We start from the raw sequence: 19169 nt of genomic DNA, 5'->3' as shown, positions 1-19169 counted from the left end.
AAAGATTGCCTTTAAAAGTTGATCATGCTTGTCAGCATGTTAGTTACAAAAAATCTCGGTGGCTATGCAAATTTTCTTCAACAGTGTTTTGCGGAATCGGGACTTGAGCGAGGCGTAAAATTTAAAAACGGTTACGTACAAGAGACTCGTATTTTGCTTGAAATTATTAGCTTTCGAGCTTTTCGCGACGTATGCACACATGTATGGGTGCAGTGGACAGAAACTCGATAGCTCCGCGAACGTAAAACGAAAGAAACTCGCCAGCAGGTCTGTCCGTCGCTCACGATATCTCCACGTGACTTCGTAATTACTGAGCGCAAAATTCATACCGATACGCCTTCGTACTTTATCGAGGCGCAGAATAGCATACGAATTATGGAAAATTAATATCTCGCGATTAAAAGGCACAAAAATATCAACAATTTATTACGATAAAGAAACGTATTATCGTTTAGCAACGTTTATTTAAACTCGCATTGTGTATTCGATTACACTATCACAAATTCGGAGTCCCATTGCGCGGTAACGCGATACCTCGGGATGCAGTCGTCATTATCAGTACCCGGCAACATATGCACGTTGCGAAACTATTCTCGAACCGTAGGAGGAGGATGAATATTTATGCTCGCGAGAAGAAGCGCCGACAGCCTTGAAAACGACGATAAACCGTTTGGCTGCACCGTTTCGATGCATTCCATGTCGCCGGGCATGGAGTTGCAAGACGCGACAGCTACTCGGCGGTAAATTCTACGATGATAACGAAGTGGACTGAGATAATGAAGGTGAGTTAGTTACAAGTGTGAGCTCTCTACTCGCGATAAAACGGATCGTATATCAACGCGGAGCGCTTGTTGGATTAATAAACGTAGATTTCTATGTGAAACCCAAACGTGCCTGACTGTCCATTAAGGAATTGAAACGCAATACGCAATTAATTCGAGCTTAGGAAGAGCTCGTTTAATAAAGCTGAGTGCAATATATAGTAGCGCGCCGTACATAATACTTGCTGAAATTTGCATGATAAATTAGCGTCAATTCACGGGCATAGCTCGTCGCCGCGGAACCACTCCATTAGCGGATCGGGCATTAAAAGCGCGAATTTCTTTTTTTCCCCTTTTTTTTGCTCGCCAGCTACCACCCGTCCCACCTCGCCCCCGTTTTGTTTCCCGTGAGAGCCGGCTTTTAAAGCCGTCCACTCATTCCGTTCGTTCTTCCGTTAAAAGCAGATGCGCCGATAAGAGCACGGAAAGTCACATAAAAGTACTAATACTTGTTAAAATTGCGGAGCATTGTGTAACAGTGCAATGTCTCGGCGGTTCAATGGACAAACGGTGTTGTGTATTCAAGACGGATATACCTTATCTGCCGGAGATTAATAACCTTTGATAATTGAACGATAACGAGCAGTGCGGATGCGCTCGAGGTGCTAATTTGTACGCAAAATTGCGCGTCAGGAAAGAATGAATTGCTCGCTAAATCGTGAAAGTCACCGAGCGGAAATCGTCCATCCATCAACAGTCAGAGAGGTTGGTTTTAACCGCACAAAGTTGCAATTTTAAAAAATTGTTTCCTTTCTCAATTAAATAAAATAATATAAAATTAAAAGTCAAAAATTTTGCATTGCTGAATAAATATTTTAGAAAGAGATAAATGTGTGTGTAAAGTGTTAAAGAATAGAAATTTGATGTCGGTAATATAATAATGTAAAGTTATAATGAATAATTAATATCATATTGATTCGTCGTATTAATATATCCGAACTAATAGTCGAACTTGGCTGCAAAACGATTCGAAGTCGCGTTTAATCTATTTGCGGAAATTTCCTGCATGCGTCCGTACGACGGCGCGGCTCCCGGCGATGACATTGAGCTCGTACAGCAGCCTCAAATGAGTAATACGAAAATGCACGAACACGCCACAGTTCGTCATACCGCGCTAACTTTAGATCCGTGTAAAGTCGCCGGTGTGCAGAAGCGCTGAATTGAGCGAATACTTGAATGCGCACGGTTTACATTGCGTATATGTATGTATACAGGGCGTGTCCCACTTTTATCTGTCGTTACGACAGATACAATCAATACAAAATCGATCTTTCGTGAATAGAAATGCCGATGCACTTACAGTTTTTAAGTAATCAATAAAACAGCAGATAAGAAGCTTCCAGTTTATTTTAATCAATGAAAAAAAGAAGCAAAGGTATATTTTTCAGTCAAATGTCAAATAAATCTTCATATATTAATTTGACATATATTAATGTTATCTTTATTTTAAATATGTATAATGGAATATTTATTATAAATATATAAAAAATTGCAGAGTTGCAGAGAGATGATTTTTTTTCAACGTTTACGATAAGGAAAAATTGTCTCCGAGTCGATGTAAAAAATTCCAGCTAAAGGAGCATCCGGTGATCTTACAACATTTTGTATATATATGCATTTCAGACGGCAACGACGACGAGAAGTCGTTCTCCTTTTTGCATTATGCTGAATCGCGACAGATACGCGCGTCTTGACGCGATGTGATGCGATGCGGCGCGCATGTGACGCCCAGCGTCGTGTCAGTTACTCATCGCGCGGATATGCAATTCAGCATATTTCGACGGCGGATGTCTGATAAACAATGCCGATGCGCGTCCGCTCGGTCTTTATGGCTCTCTCGAGATAACTCCGGAATCTGATTCAGAGAGATACGACAGTTATTATCGCACTTTCAGTCCGACGCGTTATTTGAATATATACACTCACCCGAAAAAAAAGCGGTACACTGAAAATGTGGGAAAAATTCATCAAATTTCAACTGACGATAACTTCGTAAATAATAAAGATAGAAAGTTCTATAAAATATGGAAATGAAGCTAAAAATCTCTACTTTAAGAATCAATTTATTTCAATGTTGCAAAATAAATTTATTGAAAATGGCGGATGACAAAGCGCGAGCATGCAAAATTGAAAAATAATGGTTCGAGTTTGCGACGGTGCACGGTATAAACAAAAAATTGTAGCTTATTGGGATCAAAAGCGTACGAAAGTACAGAGTCTCCTCTTTAAAATGCTTTTTTATGCATCTCGATACGATGATTTTTCGCTGAGAGATTCGCATTTGAAGAAAAAGGCAGATTCTTACTTCAAATGCGAATCTCTCAGCGAAAAATCATCGTATCGAGATGCATAAAAAAGCATTTTAAAGAGGAGACTCTGTACTTTCGTACGCTTTTGATCCCAATAAGCTACAATTTTTTGTTTATACCGTGCACCGTCGCAAACTCGAACCATTATTTTTCAATTTCGCATGCTTTTGCTTTGTCATCCGCCATTTTGGAGAAAGTTATCACACATTATTGCGTTATAAATTTTCGAACACTAGACATCCAAACTTTTAAAATGGTTTTTAAAAAATCCTGCTAGCTGTATTACGTGCCGAGATATTCAATTTTGAACCAGACCGAATTGCAAGAATAAGAATTCTGTGGTTATCAGCTCCGCGGTATTTTAAAACTCCAAACTCTCCTTACGGTTATAAGTGTCAATTCTGCTCTTGGCGTTACCCAGGATCAACGGCGTGGACGTGGCAGAAATCTAATCCCGTGTGCACATGTAGGCACGTGTGTATGTGTGTGTGTGTGTGTGTGTGTGCGTGCGTGTGTCCGTGCGTCCGTGTGTGTGTATGTGTGTGTGCGTGCGCGTGCGTGCGTGCGTGCGTGCGCGTGCATGCGTGTGTGTGCGCGTGCACCACTGGGATAAGGACCTCATGGCTCGTTAGATCCACGATATTTTACGACTCCAAACCCTCCCGGTGGTGCGTGTACAATTGTGTGTGCGCGCGCGTATATTAATAATGGGTATGATCTCCTCGTGCGCGTATTACCTCATTCATGCGACGAGGCATACTTCTTGTTCTAATTTCAGTCTGCGTAATGTCATTCCACTCTATTTCAAGAACTCTTCGAAGTTCTGGCAATGACTGAGGAGCAGGTATATGATTTCGTACTTTTCTGTTAATATTGTCCCATAGGTGTTCAATGGGATTTAAATCTGGACTCATTGCTGGCCATTCGAGTCGATTTATGCCAACTTCATCGCAGAAATCAAGCACTTTTCTCGCAACGTGCGGTCGAGCATTGTCTTGCATAAACAAAAAGTCCTCTCCGATGAAGTGCGCATACGGAACAACGTACGGTATGAGTACGTCTTCCACGTATACATCTGCGTTCATGTTTGCGTCAAAAAAGTGGAGATCTGTGTGAGCATTCGCAGAAATTCCTGCCCAAACCATTACAGAGCCACCATTGTAGCTAGGCCTCTCACTTACAGTACAGTCTGCAAATCGTTCTCCAACGCGACGGTATACTCGTTCTCGTCCGTCTGAAGAATACAGACAAAAACGAGATTCGTCGCTAAAAAGAACGGTACTCCATTCTGCATATGTCCAGCCTGCATGCTCGACAGCAAAATTGAGTCGAGTTACGCGATGGCGACGCATAAGCGAAGGTACATTTGCTGGCCTGCGCGGAAAAAGACCGTGTTCCGCTAATCTGTTTCGAATAGTGTCAACGGATACATTACATTCGCGGACATCTCTTAAATTGTTTCGAATTTGAACAGCCGTTCGATGTCTGTCTCTTAATGAATTTAAAACAATAAATCGGTCATCGTTTTCATTCGTACAACGAGGACGTCCCGAACCAGGTCTTCTTTGGACAGAATTAGTCTCCAAGTACCTAGCATAAGCACGTTGCACGGTTGACGCAAGATAAATCAAGTGCCTCAGCAACGTACCTTCGACTACTCCCATCTTCAATTAACGCTACAACTTGAGCAGCTTTTTCAGGACTTATCGTCGCCATAATTGACCAATAATTTCAATGCGAAAAGATTAATTATTGTTTACTTTGACGAAGTCGTACGAATAAGTAACGCGTCTCGAAAGAAAAAGATCAAGAGAAATCAAGCACTCTTCTCGCAATGTGCGGCCGAGCATAAACAAAAAGTCAGGGCGGAGAAATCACAAAAGATCTGCAGACATCTCCTTCGGATGCAAAACAATTGATTGAAAAATAATGGTTCGAGTTTGCGACGGTGCACGGTATAAACAAAAAATTGTAGCTTATTGGGATCAAAAGCGTACGAAAGTACAGAGTCTCCTCTTTAAAATGCTTTTTTATGCATCTCGATACGATGATTTTTCGCTGAGAGATTCGCATTTGAAGTAAGAATCTGCCTTTTTCTTCAAATGCGAATCTCTCGGCGAAAAATCATCGTATCGAGATGCATAACAAAGCATTTTAAAGAGGAGACTCTGTACTTTCGTACGCTTTTGATCCCAATAAGCTACAATTTTTTGTTTATACCGTGCACCGTCGCAAACTCGAACCATTATTTTTCAATTTTGCATGCTCGCGCTTTGTCATCCGCCATTTTCAATAAATTTATTTTGCAACATTGAAATAAATTGATTCTTAAAGTAGAGATTTTTAGCTTCATTTCCATATTTTATAGAACTTTCTATCTTTATTATTTACGAAGTTATCGTCAGTTGAAATTTGATGAATTTTTCCCACATTTTCAGTGTACCGCTTTTTTTTCGAGTGAGTGTATAAACGCAGTTCTAAACTTTATTGCAAAACTTTTAAATTTTCTCAGAAAGATATTACTCTTTTATAGACATTATTTATATTATTTATCACAATTTTATGCTAATGATTTTGTCCTTTGAGAAATAACGTCTAGCATTTCAAAGATTTTTCCATTAATTCAACGTTAATTGCAAAATAAATCGACTGTTTACCCTTCAGAGATTTCGCGATTACATTCGCGCAACATCGCTATTTCACGCGACAAATCGATCCGTCGCAGAAGACGAGATCAATCGCCCGACTGTTTCGCGAGGCCGCTGCGCTTTTCGCGGGGAGAACCTTTAATCGTCGCCGTGAAATAGCGCGGATAAACAGCGAGCGATAACAATCGATCTCCCGCGAGAGCGCTGCGCATTTCGAAGGAGCGATTTTTCAGTCATTATTATCATTATACGGGGGCCGATGCGGCCTTTACGACGGTGACGTCACCGTCTGACAATTTGAACGCTCTTCCGAAACTGAAAACCAGTTTCCCGCTGCGCGCGCGACCTCCGTATGCGCTCTCGCCTCTAGGCGCATTGGTTGCATCGCGCGCGCTGCACCAACGGCAGGCCGTTCGGCAAACCGTCGCCTCTTAACGCGTGCTACACGCGAGAACGAGCGCCCGAGATCGTAAATTCACTATAAATTCCGCACGTTGTTGGCCGGCACGGCCGTAAATTGTCGAACGTCCGCGATATGTATATACATACGCGCGGAACTTATGATAAATCGCGCTTAACTTCCCGCCGGCTACAGCGATGCAATCGATATAATTTCAGGGAGATACGCGGGAGAAAGAGAGCTGGTCAAGCTAGTAGATTTGCGCGGTTCAAAGATCGATATTCTAAATAAATATGAACTCGAACTCTCGTGTGCGATATTCGTCTTCCTCCCGCTTTAGCGTGCGTGTTATCAGTTAGAATGAAATACTTCGGGCTTTTCGCAAAAAGGTGTACCGTGTACTTCGTCGTTATCGAAACTTATCGTTCCCTCGGCGGTGCTATACGATAAATTAAAAAATCGCAGATATCCCGGACATTGTGAGCGCGTATCGGACACACGCGGACCGCGGTGTGGCATACCGCTGCTGTTGAATGCGCGATTAACGATTTCCTCACACACCGGTTCGCATTCATCGCGAAAAGCTCGACCGAAAAAAAAGTAAATAGGTAAATAAAAAGGAAATAAGTTTTCGACGATGTGCACGATAGATAGAGGGAGTGTGAGAGAAAGAGTGAGAGAGAAAAAGAGTTTTTAACAGTTTCCTGCACGCAGCTGCGACCGGATGCCGCTCCCACACCAGGCCAACGTTTATAACGTTGCACATGCAACCCACGCAATTGTACATGTGCACGAATGTACGAAAATAGTGCCGCGTCCCTGGGCGTTAGTCCTTGAACCCGCGAAAAAAGTCGTCGGATTAATGACATCTCCGCGGGCTGATTTACGCCGCCGCAGAGAATCCGACTGCAGACGCGGCGGCGAGAGAGTCTCGGCGCATCGGTTTTGCTTCGATCGCGATAAACGTGTCCAAAGGAATTAATTACACGGATTATATGGGAATTATATTATAAGTTGAAATCGCTTTATAAGCTTCTTACAAAAAAAAAAAAAAAAAAAAAAAAAAAAAAAAAAAAAAAAAAAAAAAAAAAAAAAAAAACAGGGATGCGCGTGAATATTTCACTATTATTGTTAATCTTTTACCGTCCATTTTCTATTGCATTCGTTACTATTGTATCTTTTAAAACCTTCATAAAGAATTAAAATGTCAGTCGTTGCAGAGCATTTCATCTTTTTCATTTTTCACAATTTTTCTTTTGTTTTCCAGATTAAATTCTCTCTCCAATGTGCATCAGATTGGCACACACGGTGACGCGTAAAGCGAAATTCACGGGGCGATTTCACGTGGCATATAGCAGCGCGCGTATTAAAGGCACAACACCTTAACCGTGCCTGAATTTACGTCGAATTCTAGCAACCAGCATGAGAACTAGGCACGACACACACACACAAAAACTCCATTATGAGCGTAGAACAGTACACACTTTATACAACCGCGGCACTTTTTCGTGTTGTATCGCAATAAATATTTGGACGGTGGTGTGTACAAGTCCGAAAAGATAAGACGTATGATTTCATATTTTCTCTTCTTCGCAAACGGCGCACCCCGGGTTTTTAGCGCGCCGTAAATCTGCGCGCGAGGATATAAAACAGGCGTTTTCCAGAATTATTCGCAAGAGTTGCGCCCCGCTTCGCCCGCGAAGAGATGCATTTTCTGAAAAATAGTTCGCCAACGCGCCGCGCGGATAATTTTAGCGCCAAAGATACCAAAGTGCAAAGGTACAAATTATATGGACGATATAAAAATTCTCACGTGTGGCGTTAACGCCCCGAATAATTTTATTCTTTAATTAAATTTCGTCACGCACACGTGGTGGGAAATGTAGCGACGCAAAGTAACTTCGAGGATTCCCCCGCGAGCGAAAAATATTCTCTCGCGCAATTTTCATATACCCGTAATAAGATTCATGAGATATTACATGAGAGGTTCCATGTCTGATTTATGATGCCACACGAATGCTGTTACCGCGTAATGCTCCCTCATAATCCTCGCAAAAATAAGATCGCACGTTAGATAGGCGCCGCACTACGCGAGTCTCGTCACGCATATCAGGTCAGATGAATATATGTGTCCTCCATATACGCTGCGCGCGCCAAGTCCAAATATCATGCATTTCGAGCAGTTGAATATGAGGTGGATTGTGCGAGAGTGCAACCACCGCACCGTCTGCATATTTATGTGCGTCTCGTATCAAAGTCGTCTCGCAACCGCAATCATTTCGAGATAATTTGCGTCCGTGATATGTAACTATAGAATCAGATGTATGATTAGAGCGAGCCAATCTCGTCAACGTGAAATATAAATAACGAAACGAGACGTATTATTGGACTATAAATTTTCAGAAGCTGCATTTTCTTTACATATTCTGACATTTTTATATTTCTACAGATTTTGGAAACCTTGCATTTTAGATCTTTATCAATTATAGCACGGTAGAAAAGAAAAACGAATCTTTCCAGCGAAAGGTCCTTTACGATGTCGTAAAGGTGAAAAACGTACCGCTTTCCTTCAGACTCCGTTGCGCGAAAAAAAGCGGGCAGCCTTTCGTCGAGCGCGTAATCTGATAACAAAATAAATCTAAAGTTCACGATGTTAAATACGCCGTTGGTCGTCGCGAAACCCGCCGACACACGTATATATGCGCATACACAACGGAGAGAGGAGGCGATCGATGAAGCGAGTGCACAGTGGCGACCGCGTCGCTGCGTACGGCCCTGAAAGCAGAGAGGAGAGAGAAAGAGAGAGAGAGAGAGGCCGAGAGAGATCTATATGCAGCCGCACTTTATATAGCGCGACGTGCCACGTGCAGGGCAACTCGGTACCTGGGTCACCGGGAGAAGGTCACGGGGTCGCGATTTCAGCCTAGGTGCACGGACTCCGGCGCAGCGCTCTCAAGTGGGCGTGCTGCAGCTGCGAGTCCATGTCTCCGTAGGTGCAACATACTGTGCCGTCAGGATGCGACATGCAAGGTGAATCACCGGCTCAAGAATGCTATTAGATAATTGCACCGTTCGGCGAGTTATCAATTTTGCCATATCTTACCACTTCAACGTACCGAATCTCTCCCGGCTAACGAGATTTGAATTTTCAAAAACGCGAAAAAAAGATTGCTTGAAACTTGTAAAGAAAATAAATAAAATGTTTGAATAAAATATTAAAAACTGAAATTTTTATTAAGAGCAAATAACGAGAAATTGAAATGTTACACGGGAGTAAAAATATACTTTTCCAAACGTGATTTTATCGTCGTCCATCAAATTAATATTTTCTTTCTTACCGTCCCACGTGAATGAATGTCGTAGTTAATAATGACGCTATGAAAAAAAAATCTGATCGTCACATCGTCACTTTGCTCGCAAAGATATTATTATAAAGTACGGTCTTTGTTATTTTAGCTTATTATTTAATCGCGCCTCCGATGTCACCGTAGTAACGCGGATATCGAGTGACCTTTTAATTAAATTTCACCGAGTCAATATTATATCACATAGGCCTTCCGGTTCGTGTCTTCATTACACAATTTTCAAATTACACCTGCGTGGAGTAAACAACGTAATAGTATAAAAATGGATATGCAGTGATGGATTATCGATTTGGTTAACGATCGACCTTCTTCGTAATTTAATTAAATATTCTCGCGCATAATTATTCTCACAGAAGTGGAAAGATAAAAGGTAGTATGTAATTGCGCGAATGTAAAATTGCGGAAACTCGCGCTGATAACGATTCTTGATCGTAGCTAAATCTGTACCGTTGACACTTATCGTTCTGCTGACGCGAGAGCAACTGAATATTCCCGTGAAATCCGTCGATTTTAGTGTACGTGCGTGCAACCGCGACATATGAATAAGAACGTGTAGAGCGCGACGAAGTGGCCTTGTACGTGAATATCACGGCGAAGGTCACAAGGTCGCAATTTCAACCAGGTAAACGAGCGCGCACGTACATGGAAAACTCGCGGTACTCGTACACGCTTCGCTGTCACAGGTGCAACGAGGCGTATCGCGCTGCTATGCGATGTACAGGATGTACAAAAAATATCTATAGATATAAATTAACCGCAATTAAATGTACTTTGTTCGAACGAAATGTTTAAAGTGAATTAAAACGGAGCGATACGATGGATTTATACTTTTTTCCTACGAGATTATTTAAAATTTGAAAATCATAAAAGAGTCTACATGTTGAACGCGCTAAAAATGTGTGCGAGAAAACTTGCTTTGAATATTTCATTAAAATATATTTGTAATATTAATTTAAGAATTTTTATTGCTATTATTTTAGAATATCTTGTACATCGCATCGATTAGAATGCATTATTTCTACATTCGACGTGTGGCAATAATAATGCATTCGCGAGTGCGAGTTTATCCGAGAGCTCGTTCTCGATCGGCGTGATATCTGGAGCAAAATCAGCGACGCGCGACAATTAACCCCTTGTACAGTGGAAAATATTTTCTCCCGGCGGGTAATAAAAATATAACTCGCTTCACCGTGTACCATTCAAGCTTTAAATAGCAGGCAACGCCTCGCGAAAGGCAAGGATAATCGCCCTTAAAGTACCGCTCGGCGTGTAAACAAGATGCTAAATGAGTGCACACCGAGTGACAGTTAATATCTTGCGATTTAAAATTATAATGCGTCGCATATAGTTATGCGATTAAAATAATTAATAATATTTTTTGAAAATTATACATTTCGCAGTACAACAATGCACAAAGAAACGTAGCCTGCGTAAAAACGCGTAGAAGGCAAGGCGGACGAAGTAAATTTTGGCGGCCCTCTCAGAAATTAATGTTCATAATAGCAGCGGTGCGAGTCGCGAGCAATTTTTAGCGACGATTAAAGATGAAGCCGTGCAAAAATACACCGGAACGAATGTCAGTTTCAAGGTTCGCGCGGCCGCTACATTCTCTCCTCTCGCCTTCGCTGACACTGCAGGCCCTCCGCTCCTCTCCCAGTCTTCATCTTCTCCCTCTCCGTCCTCCCTGCCCCCTCCTCCTTGGGAGTGCTCTCCTCGTCTACGCCGAGTGCCCGATGGTTCCGTGCTAACCACGTTAGCGGCGAGCTTACGTAATCATGGACGTTGCTCGCTCAAAGGTAAGAAAGAAGGTAAGAAGGTCATCAGTCACGAGGCGAACCTTCCGTCCTCGGTGTTATCCTCGGGGACAGCCTATTGTTCGCGAAACCACACGCCTGCATGGCGACAGCAACGTGTTAATGAAACCCCGCTAATTGTTACAGGTATTACCGCGGGAGACCATTTGTCTCCGGAGAGAATAGCGGGAGCACTTGCATAATGGATATTATCGTCACAATACATGATAGGTTCTTATAGAAAACGTGTACACAAAACAATATCGCATTGACTTTTAAATGCATCGTCCGTTGCAGATTCGCAACGGACGATAATTCTCATTTGTCTTCTTGCCAGCGCTACTGAAAGTTCAAGTACGTTGCGCGCTTGATCTACAAGATCTTATCGCGTGGATCTACGACAGAGTATTTACATGAACTTGCAGCAAAATACTGGGCTTAATTTTTTCGCACGCTAACTAAAAATATTATCAGTGTTCGTACGCTTAAGAGTACGCTCATCTTTCATCTCGTTTCAACTATTTAACTTGTATTTTTAGTTACGCGTGTTCTCCCTTTCTCAGAAATTTATTCCTACATCTGCCGCTCCTATTTTTTTTTATGAAATTAATATTGTCAAGGGAGGATCGATCATCCCTGTCAGAAGTGTTTCACTTCGCAGTCACGAGCAAACGGAACCTGTCGACGGTATCGACAGCGACGAGCTGGCGTTTCGATTGGTTAAACGGTAGCGGTAACGCTTTGTTTGCAACTGCAACATGCCCGACACGCGCCTGACAGCGCAATCAACGTTTGTCTCTCTATCGATTTTGCGTTTTCGCTATTTTTCCTTGTTCCCGGCTGTCCATCAGCGCATTTGTTGAAAGTTACGAACTCGGAAGATCATTTTCAAACGACACCATATGCACCACCAGCGATACAGCAATGAAGAGTAAAAGCAAATAAAGGACGTAAATAGAGTCGTTTATTTTGCGATAGAAAAAAAGGGAAGATCTAAAACATTGTTTCGTGAATTTATAAATATTTGACGGCGAATAAAAAGAAATAAGCAATAATTTTTACGATCGTTATTTCCACGAGGCTTGAGAAAACAACGAAATAAAAGAAGAGAACGTGCGAATACGGATTTCATACGCGCACTGGGACAAATTCAGCTTTATTTACTTGTTGTCGGTTACCGACAACAGTCTTGGAGTAATTCGTGGGACTCAAGTTTACGACCCGCGTACTCTTTTTTTCCGGAACGTTGTAGATTAAATCTTTATTCATTGCTCGCTCGGCGTAACGGTGACACATTTCGCGCGTATAAGCTATTGGGTGCGACTTGAGAAAACGCGTTTTCGCACGAGCGAGGAGCTCGAACTCGCACGAGCGAATGAGCAAGCTATGACTAATTGTGTAAGACGATCGACCATTGAGACTTAATCTCATAACCAGGAAAACGAATGCATTCTAACGGAGCTGACGTGTACGGATCGCCCCGATCCTAGATTACACCACGTGTACGCATACACACGCCTATCGATGAATGCTTGTCGTAGTCGATAAAGCGTGCCTTTAGCCACGCTCACGTTCCGCACCACGCCACGTGAAGAAAATTCCCGTACAGGGTATTACGAGGCCGGCATACGCGATGCACCTTATCATCTTGTTATTCGCCGCGGGTGCAATTTTGACGTGATTCTCTCTCCTCATGTTCCAGTATTCCGGTATAGATTTATAAATTTAACGCTCCAGCCTTCAATATTATCCCGAATCGCTGGAAAATGGCAGTGGAAATTTTTCTAATCCCGCAAAAAATCTCAATTTTAGACTCGCGGGGAAGAAAACAAATGTTTATGCGTCGAGCGAATTAATTTAATAGCGATGAATTATGATATTGTTAATAATATGTCGCGAAATGTTCTCTGACATTTATCAAAAACATACACGTAATGCCGGTTAATAATAGAATAGCAAACGTGCGAGAGTGTGCGATAGTATATACGCGATAGAAACATCTATTCGGTCAGTAGCCATCGCGAGAAACCTGCCAACGTGACTATAATAAACGATCGCTTCCTTCTGCACGATACCTGGTCGCTCCGTAGTTTCGTGCTCGCGCCGAGCAACGAGAGAACTTCCGTCGATCGCAATCGTCACGCGACGTGGTTCATATGGGGAGCGAAAAATAACTTTAGAATTTAACACCTTTCGCGCAACAACAATTGCGTCCGCATCGCAATTGTTGTTGCGCATCCTTTAAAAAAAAAAAAACCGACAAAGAAACATGCGAGATTTCAGTTTTGAGAAACACATCCTGTCGCGAGTTGAAGTTCGCAATTAAAAAAAAATCACGGTTAAAAATAACGCTGAATAGGCCCTTCCGTCTGATTACGGCGCCCACGAAGCGCGCGCACGGATGGCGCGCCGTAAAAAAACGTCCGCACCCACACACGGCGAGCCTAATTCAATAGAAGGTGCTATACGTGATACGCGGGTATACGCGTACACATGATGCGCGATAGCAGGACCTGCACTTCACGGCTCGTTCCCATCGGTGCCAAGGTTGCATCGTACCCGTGTGCATTAGCCGCGCTAGAGTAGCGAGGCCTCGAGGCCTCTGCGTGTGGAACTCGCGTGATGCTCTTACGCGCTCGTAGCTTATCGTGTAGCGCGCACGCATTCCACAGCGCGTGCGCGTGTGTACGTGTGCGGTTAAGTGTGTGTGTGTGTGTGTGTGCACAGTTGTGCGTACACAACGTGTATGCGACAATGTAGAAATGAAGACGACGGCGGCGGTGCAGGCAGGGATCTAGGCTAAGTAAACGCGGCCGTAGGATTTACCGAGAGAGATAGAGGCGAGTGCAATTTCTATGAATCGCGCCTATTGGTATATGTATCATCTGGCGGCAAGCGTTGCGCAAGTCGTTGCCTGGATTCTCATGCGCTTTACGAGCGCGAGATTAGCGGTGGATTTATGTGGAAACCGATGGAACTCGACACACAAAACTACTTATATCAATTGCCTATTTGCGTCCTTCCAGGCGCTCTCCGTTCCGTTAATATTTAATGATCTCTTGTCAGAACAGAATCGATACGGAGTAGTGATAAAATTCAAGACGTTGTCAATAATAATGGCGCATAATGTGTTATCGGTAACGACCGCGATGCGATATTTTTATCAACCGGATGTTTATTAACATAATATAATATTCTCGTCGTAAATACACATTAGCATACATACAAATTAATGTATGCCGTGTAATCGCGCTATGAATATCATGAGAACGGAACTATGCGCCATTATCTAAATGTTTAATTATGAATCGAATATATCACAGCGATGACTTTTGTGAACGTATGCAAACGCGAAACCGCACGAAACAACATGTATTTTCGTCTAGGCGGATCGCACATCAATTAATATCTTTAGAATACGCACGATAGTCTTCGGGATAAGAAACAAGCTGTACGATAAACGCGATAGCGCGATGAATGTACAAAGAACTCGGCCGCCTTTGCAAATTCTAGAGCAACATTCTGCACTGGAATCATCAAAGACGTCCGCGACGCAATCATCTTTGCGAATGCAATCGCCATATTAAAACTATGCCACTTGTGGGCGGCATGATCACGGCTGCACTACGGTAAATAGTAATAAACGCGTGTCATACAACCTCGCAAAGTACTCGATCGCGTATCGATAAAAGTATAATTAGTACTGTTGTTCATCTAAATGATGTAATTCGCAACAGATCAATGGTAATCGTTAGCTAATTTATGTTTCTTCGGTATAAAAGAGCTGGCAATCGGTTACAAACGCTCATTACGAATGAAACGGAACGAGACCGTCCCGATCAATTTGCCTCGCATTAGAAATTTGTGCAGAAACATTTTGAAACATTTAGAATCGATTAAAAACTAGACCGTTAGAAGATTGATCGTGACTTTGGCTGTACATCGTATACATAATTCAACGGCGAGGATACCAACGTATGATTGATCGACAGTTCGATGCGATAAGACGACGGCAAAGGAACGGCGGTGTGTAAGTGCTCGTTGTCCGACAATAATGCACGCGGTATCTCTATAAGTTCGCGTATCGCATTTTTATCTACACGCGAAAACTTACTTGGTGCATAGCGGACGATAACGCGAAAGAGCACGCGGACGGATCTTATCCGATAATCCGATCGACGGCGCAGCCTTGCGAAGCGATTTCATGCCAGTCGGCAAACAACGCGCGTCCATTTAAGACACACGCCTGTCACGGGATGATCGATCGCGATCAGATCCGTGACCATGAATTTCGTCGCCTGGGGCAAAATTAATCTGATTTTACCACTACAGATTCGAATTTTGATGATTAGTACAATCACGACGGAGCAATGAAGGAAGAAAAATAATTAAATAATAAGTAAAATATAAAAATAAATAATTAATATAACAGGCGCCGAACAGAACTAATATTGATGTGTCTATAAAATTTTTGTGACGTAAAAACAAGCAGTTCTTTGTTCTATTTTTGAAACAGAGTGTTCAAATAGAGAGCTGTTATCAGAGAGAACAGTTGATGCATGTGAGATTTCGTCGCCACAAAATGTTAATTTGGTCAGTTCTCGATAGCAATTTCTTTCCGATATATCGATCATTGATTCCGCCGATCGGCACGCATCGCGATATTTATATGTTTCCGCGAAAAGTTCCCGTATTCGTGTGCCGATTCCGGCAAGAACGAGGCGCTGTAGCGAACGAGGCATTAAGCGCGTGTTGCACGGCAATAGGGACACGTGCGATAAGACTCGAAAACGCTCGTAAATCGCGTCCATGAGCGCTGATAACGAGGCGCATTTGCGTGACCTTCTCCGTGTTCGCTTACTCTCGCTCGTTCGCGTTTTAAAACCCGCTCTAAGGCCGCTTTTAGAGCCGGCGACTGATAACGAGCAGGCGCGCGCTTGCTTGCTTGCTTGCTTGCTTGCTTGCTTGCTTACTTGCTCGCTCGCTCGCTCGCTCGCTCGCTCGCTCGCCGCCGCAGCCGCAAATTGCGCCATTCACGTCTCAATAGCCGACCTTCACCCCGTACATTTAGCATCTACATATACGATGTATATGCGTCGACTGTGCGGCGCGTATCGGTCGCTCCGTTGCAGAACGGCAGGCTATCGCACGGACCGGGTGACTCACTTCGCTTGAGCGCGTCGGGACGGCTACGATAGTAATTTGAGATCAACGTGCTGTATATCCTCGAATCGATCAAAACACAATTCACGTAACACAACGACTTTTCCGTACTTTTTTTTTTTTTTTTTTTTTTTTGGTGCTAATTTAATACAATTTTTGAATTTTTCTATCGAAAAGAGCACGTCTTTCACAGACTACTTATAAATTTCTCAAAAATAGAATTTTGCTGGGAAGATTAAGATGTTTAACTTTGATTTTTACGACGAAGTATGGTATTTTTACGACGGTTTTAACAACAAGACGTATAGGAAGTGAAATTAATTGTTTACGCGGCACTTAGCTTCATGGTCGTGGCGGAGAAAAATAACTATCTGAAGTTCTAACAATCTGAAGTGTTGTTGGTTGATTGCGATGTAGTAAAACCAAGCCTTGAAAATCATGCTAATCGAAAGTCTAGCGTTGCGATGCTAATTATCATTCGTAAGATAGTCCGTCCTGTTTAGATACTTTTAAGTTCCAATTCACAGCACTGATACTTGGAAGTAATAATATGTGCGTTAATTAGCACAATCGCCCATCACTTTTCGTCTTCTTCGCCACAATACAATTATTATCTTTGTTATACAGCTCGTTGATATAGAATTATATCGTCAAAATAACATTATCCCACTTTCTTCATTATAAAAATACAAATTTTATTCGTATCCCGCAAAAGTAACAATCGCCCGAAGTCAATTGCATTCATGAGCAAATCGCTAATGAAACGCAGAATTTTTATTGACTTTAATCATGCGCTCTTACGAGAAAAATGCGCGATTGAATCATCAACATCAGCGATCTCATTGCCGGTGATTTCATCAATATTAAATTACTTTTAATGAGCACGTCGTCGTATAAGAATGTATTATATTACACTTCGCGCGCGTCTATAATTACACATAAAATTCGCTAATTAGTTCCAAGCGTTTGACTAAGTTTTCCCTTGTTTAAAACCCGCGAAAATCCGCTTGACTTTCCTGTCCCGATTCCATTCGATATGACTCATTTGTTAATCTTAATTAAAATCAGAGACCTAATGAGCAACCGTGTAACCATCATAATAAATACTACTGAATAATTATTAAGTCTCGCCGGTCTTATTATACGCTCTCGAGACTTCGCCGGAACAACTCTCTTAAAATAGTAATAAAACATTCTAATAGGACGTATTATTGAGGAATGTATCTTCAAATCGCCCCAGTGACAAGGTAAGAGATATTCGACTACTATTACGAACTTGCATAAACGTTACGTAAACGCATGTTCGACTAATAACAGTAATTGAGCGATGCGCTGAAATTAAATCGTCGTCTCATGTTTCGTGATCCGTGAACTTAACGCACGGCAATTACGAGGAATGTTGACATTTATACGTACAGGTGTTGCCACGCGCCCAATGCTGGGCCTGAGTCCCTTGGATGATGTCCGTCACCAACATCATCGGTTTCTCCTTCTTCATCATCTTGCCCGGCTGCTTTCCCGCTCTACTTTCACTCGTCACCGTGAACCGTCGATTTTTGTTCTTTTACACACACACACCCCCCCCGATGCACACACCACCCCGTGGTCTCTCTCTTTCTCCTTTCTTTCTTTTTTTATTTTCTTTGTTGTTTCAAACAGAACTCTAACCCCGTCCACGTCGCGTCATCTCGCAAAAGTCCTCCCTTCCACAACCTTCTGTCCTCTCTCCTCCCACGCACGAGCTAAACTTCTTCTTTTGGTATCGATTTGGTATGGTTGCTCACTGCACTTCTTTGGTTCGTTTGTGATCGACCGCACGATCACGTTAATTTAACTATTCTATAATAGAAAGAACTGTGTTTTAGAAGCAGGAAGGAGAACCGGACGGACGGAAAAATAAAATTCCTCCACGAAATCGTGCAGCGACCTTGAATCCGACATTCACCGACAACTAGCTCGTATTCCCTTCTAGTGAAGGGCTTCAGGCAATAACCAAGTCATGCTCTTGATTATAATCTCAATCCAAACTTTCACGTTTATTTCAATCAGTGAATTACAATTCTTAGCTTCTTTTCATTGAAATAAATTTCAATTGTATAAAAATATTTAATTATTCGAATAGTAAGGCAAAGATAAAGAGAGAAAAAAACCTCGGAAAATAAAGGGAAAAAATGCTACAAAGCTATTAAAACGTTGGCGTTCAGGATTTATTTTGCATCACGTTTGTGAAAGCTTATTATTATTAATAACTCGTACAAAACGAGTTATCTTTTTTTGCAGATCCCGGCGATGAATATGTATGATATTCTGATAGTGTATATTGCAATCTTTCATGTTGACTGACATATTCATAATTCCGATTTCGAATGTGCAACGTTATCTCATCGATTTTATCATCCATCAAACAATTTGTCCATTATTACCGCGCAGTTTCCAGGTTAATCGCAGCGAATGTCCAACCGTGAGACACAAAATCGCAGCAAACGTATCTTCCGTAAACATGTTATTTCCCATTTTATCTCTTATCGAATTTAATGTAATAAATAATCCGGCGTATCCCCCCCCCCTCCGCCGGTGCGGATACAATTGACAAGGTTAAAACCGACGCGTAATCAGCGGGTGTAAGTTCTTCGGCGCGTTCTTTCGGCCCACAATGAAAGGAGAATCTCA

At 42.3% G+C, this 19169-nt stretch overlaps 1 protein-coding gene across 12 annotated transcripts in view; it reads right to left on the bottom strand.

Annotated features, from left to right (window-relative positions):
- Positions 1-19169, bottom strand: part of LOC105677968 (retinoic acid receptor RXR-alpha-B) — a 78064-nt gene that overhangs the window by 23096 nt on the left and 35799 nt on the right. For 10 of the 12 annotated variants that reach the window (XM_067346893.1, XM_067346892.1, XM_067346895.1 and 7 more), the window contains one exon: positions 17916-18338. The exons of the other annotated variants lie outside the window; for them this stretch is intronic. In XM_067346893.1, the coding sequence (XP_067202994.1) occupies positions 17916-18000 (85 nt within the window). In that variant the 5' untranslated portion in view covers positions 18001-18338. The remainder of the gene's footprint in view (positions 1-17915; positions 18339-19169) is intronic. 12 annotated transcript variants of the gene reach the window in all.

This window comes from Linepithema humile, chromosome 1 (assembly GCF_040581485.1).
Source record: "Linepithema humile isolate Giens D197 chromosome 1, Lhum_UNIL_v1.0, whole genome shotgun sequence".
Classification (NCBI taxonomy): Eukaryota; Metazoa; Arthropoda; class Insecta; order Hymenoptera; family Formicidae; genus Linepithema; species Linepithema humile.
Note: the sequence above shows the minus strand (reverse complement) of the source record. Positions and strands in the feature narration are given on the sequence as shown.